General features: G+C 44.8%; 1 protein-coding gene across 2 annotated transcripts; it reads right to left on the bottom strand.

The window, feature by feature from the left end:
• Positions 1-205: 205 nt before the first annotated feature.
• sowahb (sosondowah ankyrin repeat domain family member B) lies at positions 206-9,141 on the bottom strand. 2 transcript variants are annotated; one of them, XM_028602083.1, is made up of 5 exons: positions 7,029-9,141; positions 6,527-6,766; positions 5,794-6,209; positions 4,730-4,917; positions 206-3,771 (listed from the first exon to the last, which is right to left on the bottom strand). In XM_028602083.1, exons 1-5 carry the CDS (start codon positions 9,019-9,021, stop codon positions 3,318-3,320), a joined length of 3,291 nt encoding a protein of 1,096 aa, XP_028457884.1. In that variant the 5' UTR covers positions 9,022-9,141; the 3' UTR covers positions 206-3,317. The 2 variants fall into 2 exon arrangements, with proteins under 2 accessions (XP_028457884.1, XP_028457885.1); XM_028602084.1 differs by having other exon boundaries at positions 7,059-9,141.
• Positions 9,142-9,269: the final 128 nt, after the last annotated feature.

Below are 9,269 nucleotides of genomic sequence, written 5' to 3'. Positions count from 1 at the left end.
TCCCCCGTTATCTTTTTATTTAAATGTAATGTAAATGCGCGCGCACACACACAAATGATGTACTTGTTTATTTGCATATATAGCGGGGGATTGAGATCCGATCACAAGCTTTTACAATCTATGATCACAAGCCCGTTTTTAATTTATTTTACCAACTGAGGTTAAAAGGAAATATTATATATTATATATACACAATATATACATATATTTTGCAATCCATTTAATTAAATTGACAGTATTATCTATTGAAGTTCTATTACTTTTTTTTTTTTACTTTGTTCTGCCTTTTGTCTTCTTTGGGGGGCTCCAGTGTGATGACAATGGATCTGAATAGAAACCCTCTTGGGGCAAGTCATTCACATCCACACAAAAATGTGTTTAAAACCACAAAACCTCCAACTGTGAAACACATTAAATACTCTGTGTAAATAGTGGTGGTAAAAATACTGTACACAGTGTAGAACATCACATTACAGTAAACTTCAGACCACAATCATGTTCAAAGCCAAACACACCAGGTTCATCCTTGTGGTTAAGTGTTAAAAGGACAGTACTAGTGTTTCAACATGTTTTACACCATTTACTACAAATCCTGTATGAAGTGCAAGCCAATACAACACCATCACAAACGACAGGCTCAGAAATTAAAGGATAATTTCATTCCATTAAAGCTCTTATTTTTGTAGCTTGTCAAAATTTTTTACCTGTACTAAAAACATTGAACTACTCACCAAGGTATAGGAATAGTTTGACATTTTAGTTAGATGAGAAGATTGACACGACTCTCATATGTGCACGATAAATATAAAACAATTAGCTTAGCACAAAGGCTGGATGAAGCAATCCTGGCTTTGTCCAACAGTAACAAAATCCACCTGCACATTCAAAGCTTACTTAACATATTATATCTCATTTGTTTTAACATTTACAAAATACAGTGCTATCACAAGGGTTATATGCGGATTTGTTTTTGCACGGATTATAATTTTTGCAACTTGTACAGGGCTTGTTTACAACCTGTCGGACTTCCTCACTGCTCGCGTTTCTCGACCTGTCAGACTTAAGTGATGTCACTGCATTCCCAGTTCTCAGCTGGTGAATATGTTATTACGGACAGAAATGATGGACAAATATACTAAAATAACACCCATGTTGTAATATACCACACTTACCTTCAAATCACCCTACCAACTTAAAAACACCTCTGATTCAGTGCCAGCAAAAAGTAAAGCTTCACAAAGTAGTGCCTACTCCAGTGTAATATTATTTCATTGTACAGGTGTTTGAGGTTTTGTCCACTACCTCCCTAAATTTAATTTCAGTGCAATTTTATAGAAACAAACGTGAGTTTTAAGGCTGCATTTTGGAAACAGTATGAGGAATGTAAAATACACATCAACAGAGATCAGATGTGGGTGACAAGTGTTAAAAAGCTGCAGGATCATCTCTGTCTTCAGACTAAAACTTCAACCTTCTGTTTTTTTTGTCCTCTCATAACGACATCAGATAATCACAGTGAAAAACAACCTGCTCTGCAAGTGCTTGCAAGTTACCTCTTGCTTTAAGCCATCACGCATTGTTGTGACAGTCTTTGTCAAACAATCTTTTCTTTGGCATTCATAGCCAGTGAAACTGAATGCTCAGGGGCAGAAGCTGACTGTTGTTGCAGATATCTGGACCAAGCTCCAGGCTTTGCACTAAAGGAGGGAATCCCTTTTTAAATAAGGCTTTGGACAGTGTGTAGGCTCTGTTAATCCACAACAGGAACAAGCAACATATCCAAAAAGGCTGACACAGTAACAAGAACAAAGGTTCATATAACTGCCGTCATAAAATCAGTGTCAACTGTGAGAAACTTGCTCTCTTTCAACTAATGACTGTCTCCTGAAATGTAATCCTGAAATGTAAAAATGTATTTGAGTTCTGAAATTAAAGTCAGAAATCTGACTTGAAAATCAGAATTCTGAGATTATTCAGAATCAGAAAGGAGTTACTTTATTTTCAGATAATTCCGGGTAAAAGTCAGTTTCTTTGCAGAACTGACTTTAAACTCAGAAAAATAATTCTTCATGTGACCCTAATCCTCGTCAGTAGAGTGAAGGCCTTCCAGTTGAGAATGAACTTTAAAATCAGGAGTTTTATACATCCACAATGAAGTAAATGTAGCAGACCTGCAGCTATCCTGTTCTTTGTATTGTCATTTGGCAGCAAGATTGCAAAGTGGTTAATGGTATGTTACAGTTTACGTAGCATATACTGGTTCACTGTTGGTATCCTGGTGCTGATCTACTGCCATACGTCACTAATAAACAGCATGCCACTCATGTGCCACTATCACATACCACTATCCACTGACAAACTCAGACTCAGATTTACTTTGTATTAGCGAATCCAGCGATTGGGGTGATTTCACTTTAATTAATTCTAATCCAACATTTTCTGGATATACCGTAAATGCTGGTCAGGCTGGCCTCTTAAACTCCTTGAAGCGTTATTATGGATCCCACGTAACTTCTAGGCAAGTCCCGCCCTACAAATCAGCTCGATTGACCTTGAGTGGTTAAGGTTAGGATAGCCGATTGGTCGGGGGATAAGACCTGAACAAATCAGGTTACGTTACATTGTGTAAGCATTGACGCCTGACCAATAGCTATGCTATTGAAGGGCGGGTCTTGCCTAGAAGTTGCGTGGGTTCCATAATAACGCCTCCTTGAAGGCTGATGTTATGCTAATTAATAAGCTAGAGGATAGCAATAGCTAAATATTAGCCATGTAAAGTCAGTATAGTGAGCTTTTTAGTTTGAGCCAAAATTCTAAATACAAAATGATATCATTGTTAAGCTATATTTTATGTGTAGGAATATTACAGTAGATTAGAGTACGACAAGGTTACAAATTATTTTTTAATGCCGGTGAGACGTGTTATCTGTGGTACAGCATTAAGATGTTTTCACACCTAACCGGTTTAGTTTGGTTCAATCAAAAGCTGGCCCGTATGGTGGTGTGAAAACTGTCAAACTCATTAAGTAAAATACCAGACTCTTTAGAAGTGATGTTTATATTAAGCCAAATCATTTGGTAACGATGGTAACACGTCAGCACATGAATACAATCAGGATATGCCTCTGGGGGGTATCTGCCAGTGGAACAAGAGAGGCATATCATTAGCCACTTTTTGGCCATGCTGTGGATAGGCCTAGGCGTAAACCTTGTTTGTGTTTATGAAACCAGCTGTTCAGCAAACGGTTGTTCAGTTGCGTGGTCGGTAAACCAAGAACTCTCTAAACGAAATCCGACTTACTCCATTAGTCGAGTTTTTAAACGGAGGAGTCCGATTGATGTCCGTGAAACTGCAGCAGCGATTTGTGTTTGAGGAATGCAGCGATCGACGTGGACCTTTTGACCCTCGTGGTGCCCGACATGGTCAGCGGCCTCTCTCCCGAGGACGCAAAGGAGAGGTGATGCCGCCGACGGCGGGGGGTCTGCCGACGCGGTTCCTGGTCTTCCCTCACAACTCCTCCATCTCCTCCCCCAGCGGGTCGTGATGGAGCTCCCAGCAGCTGAAAGACCTCCGGCTGTGCCGTGCTGCTCAGGTACTGCCAGGCCTTCTTTCCCGCCGTGTCCCTCAGCTTCACATCGGCGTTGAACTTGTTAACCAGCAACCGCATTATGTTCTTGTTGCCGTGGATGGCAGCAATATGGAGAGGCGTGTGGCCACATGTTGACTTGGCATTCATGTTGAAAGTCAAACCAGCTTTCTCAACTCCATACCTGAAACCCCAGCCAGAGAGAGCAGATCAGTTCCTGTTTGCATAAAGTAGTTTACCTTTTACATCCCTCACACAGTAATTTCATGAATATTATTGAAGTGCATTTTGACTGTGTGTCAGTTTTTTCACTGCACAATTAAAATAGATAGCAATCAAATGAGAAAAACAAGGAACTTTTGACAGCAATTCATCTCAGTTAAAGTTGTGTCAGTTCTTTTTTTAGCTACGGGTTATCTGTTATAGAGTGGAATATCTCATCAGCCTCCGTTCTACTTTGAGTTAATGCTGATGCAACATGCTAAACGTTACATGATAGATAGTTAGATAGCCTAACTGTAAACACAGCTGAGCCTGCATACAGCTGAAGCTTTTAGCAACAACCAACTGAACGCAGTGGAACACAAACCAAGGTTTCGCCCTATTCATTTTGTATGGGACAAACCGTCGCGTGGATGCGCCTCAGTTCGTACTGCCCCTAATTCACATCCATTTTTGTCTTTTCATTGAATTTTTATGCAATTCTACAACCTCTAAAATTCTATAGAGTCTTTTAGAAGTGTACCAGTAGTGGAGCTAAACATTGTTTGTCCTAAAGGTGGCATTAACATCTACAGTTCATCTACGTTCATTCTTTGGTGAGCAGGAATGTGATCAGAAAAGTTCTTTACCATGCCAGTTCGATTTAGAGATTTCTTGTGGAGCAAATCTTGGCCGAATGGTGACGCTACAGGAAATGGAGGTCAACCTTATCATCCTCAGGCTGAAAGAGGGGCTTCAAACTATGTCTTTAAGGCTGACATGTATGCAGAAAACATCAGAAACCTATCAATGATCCATGTAAGCAGCTCAGATATCACTAATTACAGCCCTCAAAGTACTGTAGTATTCCAGTTTCAGAATGCTACCTGAACCAAACCATCCTGTTTTACAGCTGACCGAGCTAACTGCTAGCTGCGTACCATAAGGTGTTGAGGACTCTGTGGTCACCGTGTTTTGCAATCCAGTGCAGCACAGTGAAGCCGGAGATGAAGTCTTGTCTGTTAAGAAGGGACGAGTCCTCCCTGAACAGGGTGTAGATGTCGGGCCAGGACCCAGCCGCCCCTTTCACCAGCCAGGCGTGCTCCCTGGGCTCCAGAGGAACCATTGACTGATAACAGGGGCAAAGAACTTAATCAATGTCCCTCCTGGGAATCAGTAGGGTTATCATATTGTGTAAAAAAAAAAAAAAAGAGTAACTGTTCGCAAGAAATCTGAAAAAAAGGTTAAGACCAGAAATGATTGGTCTTTGCTAGTTGTCAATCTCAGTGTGCATCATAACTACAGCCGGGTTTTCTTTTTATATTTATCAAAATGAACCACATCTCTCTACTGCATCAGGGTTTAAATGTGTCTTCACACAAAAAAGAACTAAAATTTTCTAAATTATGATTTTAGTCAGGAAATATATTATCAAACAATAAGTAAACAAGGCTCAGAATATGACCAGACAACTTCTCATACTCTACACTTCTTTCTTTGATGTGGACACATTTGGGTAATTACTCAAACAAGGATTGAGATTCAATACTACAACACAGGTAACTATTTTGATTATGAGTTGGAATCAGATTTTTGAAAACTTGTGGGGAAAAGAAAGCTTTCATTGTCAAATGGGAAGATCTCTCACACACACACACACACACACACACACACACACACACACACACACACACACACACACACACACACACACAATTCTTAGGTCGACTAACACTCATTCAATTGCATCGACTAATCGATTAGTTGATTTAATCGACAGATCTGTAAATCTGAGATTCTCCACAAAGAGTCATGTTAAAAGCACCACTTTAATTCTTGTATTTACCAGAGATGTGCTCGTACGTTTCTTGGAAATAAATCATTCAGCATGAAAACAGCATCAAACATGACTAATGGACTAAAGAAATCTAAGTTGACTAAGACCAAAACGACTCGATAATCAACTAAGAGGGAGCAGCCCTAGCGTACTGTCTATAAGTCTCACCTGTCTACTGGGGCCTTCATGACGAGCAGTGGAGGAGGCGGCGATGGGAGAGCTCCTCCTCCCTCCTCCTCCTCCTCCTCCTCCTCCAACTCTCCACTTCACCCCCTCGTCCAGGTCAGCGAGGCTTTGGCAGCGAGGCGGTGTGGAACAGGACGACAGCGAGGAAGACGACAGGTTGTAGCGTAGGCTAAGTGAGGAGGAGATTAGGTGGAGGCGGTTCAGCCTGGCCGCCTCACTTCCTCCTCCTGCTCTCGACTCCTCCTGGGAGAGCTGATCGAGATCGGCTCCCAGACTGCGGCACATCCTGCTCCGCAAGTGGCTACTGAGCCGCCTGACGACTGCTGGGTGCAACCCTGGCGGCGGCGAAGAGGTGGAGCCCTCGCTCAACTCTGCCTCTCCTCGGTCGTAGATATCACCTGTGAGGTGGAGTTTGAGCACAAATAATTCCCAGGCTGTACTTAACAAAACATTTGGATCGACTCACTAATTAGTTGGTTTAATGTAAATATCGTCAGTTGCCCCTCTACAATTTCAGTCATGACAAAGATATCTTCAAATCTACAGACACATATTGATACTTTTATGAACACAGAGATGTGACCTGTCAGATGTAACTTTCCACTAACAGCTGATGGACTAATTTGATGTATACCCTCCTGTTTTTACCTCTTAGGAGTTTCTCCTAATGTCAGCAATTGATTTTTAACTAAGTCCTACAAGCTTTAGCTCCTACCTGTGGAGAGTTGCCATGGCGCCATACTGGACGTAGAGTTCTGGTTGTCGTTGAGATAGTCGGAGGAGTAATGGAACGGTAACAAACGAGCTGTGGGCTCCTGGTCGTCATGGAGACGGCCTGTAGAATTATGCCAAGGCGCCGTTGTTTTACTGTTGGCACAATGGGTCACAGACGCCAACTTTTCCCCTTGGGCTCGCTCCAATGCTTCCTGGATTTTAGACCCACCCCTAGTCTCACCTGTTGACACAGCACGATTAAAAAAAGGGAAATTCTGCAGCATTTTTATACTGTTTTCTGCTCAAAGCTTGTCCATTTTAAGTTATCAATCTAAAATTGTTTTTGGGACATATCATTAATTATAGTAAATATACCAAAAGTTGGCATTGGCTGTCTAGTCAGATTCATAATTGTGTTTAGTTATTCTTCATCAAATAGTTCTCGATTCAAAAATGAAGAGGTCTTTAAGAGATTCTGACATAAGGAAATTATAGAATATTACCAGAATTAACCTTACAGCCTGCTGCTGTACCTGCTCTGGCCTGTAGATCGTCATAGCTGCTGTTCCACCCCAATCCTCTGGGGGGGGCCCTGGAGGGGCCTACGTCAGATGAGGGGGAGAAGATGCTACTGTGGCTAGATGACAGCCACTCCCCTTGGCTTGGATTCGGCCCCTGCCTGGGCTCCAGCTGGACACCTGCAGGCTGCGAGTATCGGCGGTCTGCGTGGGCATCATGGTGAGGCACCACCTCTGGAGCTCGGTCAGGGGGCGCCATGTAGCGCTCTGCCTCTAAAGGCAGGCTTTGTCTGGTGGGCTCCCCTGAAACAGACCCAGGTTCCAGTCCTGGCTGCCCTACCCCTGACTCCAAGCTCCAGCCTGGGCCACGAGGGCTCATCGTTTCCCTTTTCACATCCTGAACGTAAATCTCAGGGAGCTTCCTTTCTGATGATGAGGATGAAGAGGACACGGCAGACGGAGAAACAGGTGGTTCTAAGATACACGGCGAGGAGGCAGAGATGGCCCTCCCCATGTCACTGAGAGGAGTGCTCAGGGGCCGCGCTCCTCCTGCTGAACACTGCCTTATTTGGACCTCCTCCTCTTCATCACAAGACACAGCAGATTTGTAGCTCTGCCTGAGTCTGATTTGGCGTGGAGCATCAGATGAGGGGGAGAAGATGCTACTGTGGCTTGGATTCGGCCCCTGCCTGGGCTCCAGCTGGACACCGGCAGGCTGCGAGTATCGGCGGTGTGCGTGGGCATCATGGTGAGGCACCACCTCTGGAGCTCGGTCAGGGGGCGCCATGTAGCGCTCTGCCTCTAAAGGCAGGCTTTGTCTGGTGGACTCCCCTGAAACAGACCCAGGTTCCAGTCCTGGCCCAGCCCATTGCCCTCTCCGCCCTACCCCTGACTCCAAGCTCCAGCCTGGGCCACGAGGGCTCATCGTTTCCCTTTCCACATCCTGAACGTAAATCTCAGGGAGCTTCCTTTCTGATGATGATGAGGACACGACAGAGGGAGAAACAGGTGGGTCTAAGATACACGGCGAGGAGGCAGAGATGGTGCTCAGGAGTCGCGCTCCTCCTGCTGAACATTGCCTTTTTTGGACCTCCTCCTCCTCCTCCTCTTCCTCCTCTTCATCACAAGACACAGCAGATTTGTAGCTCTTCCGGAGTCTGATGTGGCGTGGAGCAGCCTGCAGCTGAAGACTGATGGGATGAAGAGGAGGTTTCTGATGAAGACCTCCATCAGGCTGCAGACAGGCCTCCCGTCCTCTGAGGGTCTCTGGGACTGGGAGCTGCTGGCTGGTTTCTCCATGGTGTCTGGGTGCAGCGACCGCAGGTGTGATTCCAGGAGGCAGCTCAAAACCCACCCTGTGCTGTGCTTTAGTGGACCTACACTGATCTGGGGCCACAGGCTCAGACAGACTGGGGGTTTTCACTTGTGCAGTCTCTGAGATCTGACTCACTACCTGAGCTGCTGCTGGTCTACCAGGTGGGCTGATTACCTGCTGCCGTTTCTGTTTCAGGTTTAAATTAGTTTCCATGTTGCTGTTGTTGTTGTTGTTGAGCACGATGCCAGCCGCAGGTAGAATTGTTTTGCCAGCGATGACTCCCGGCGGGGCGGGTGTTGTCACCTCCCACAGTTTCTGCCGAGGCTTCTCTGTGCTCCAAGCCGGACTCAGTTTGGCGTCCTCCGGGGAAGGCTCGGTGTTCTTTCGGGCGGAAAGTGGCGGCGGCTCGGAGGAGCCCCCTTCGCCGCCGCCGGTGACATGTCCTTTGAATTTCTTTCGGAGAATGACGTAAGAGACACCATCGATCTGTTTAACGGTGGCCAAGGAGTTGACAAACTTTTTGAATTGCTCCCGGTTGCGCTTCTGGTCCGCATGGTCCCTAATGAAATGTCTGAAGTGCAGAAGCAGATCCGAGTTTTTCACCGAGCCCCCGCTGCTCTGGAGGAAATATAACAACGTGTCCTGAGTGAATTCTGTGGCCATTCTGTGCCTTCCGTCTCTCTCTCTCCACTTCTCTGCTAGTCTCAAAGGTCGGAGAGTTGTTTCTGTCAGAGGAATAGGCTGTAGCTCCGCCCAGCTCAGGTATTTACCTGCTGCATTCCTGCAGAAACCCGGATGTCTGAATGATGTAAACCAGGGGTCTTCAACGTTTTTTAAGCCATGGACCCCTTAACTGAAAGAGAGATGGAGCAGGGACCCCCTACAACATATACTGTATAAAATGAAGTTGC

This window comes from Perca flavescens, chromosome 16, assembly GCF_004354835.1.
Source record: "Perca flavescens isolate YP-PL-M2 chromosome 16, PFLA_1.0, whole genome shotgun sequence".
Lineage (NCBI taxonomy): Eukaryota > Metazoa > Chordata > Actinopteri > Perciformes > Percidae > Perca > Perca flavescens.
Note: the sequence above shows the minus strand (reverse complement) of the source record. Positions and strands in the feature narration are given on the sequence as shown.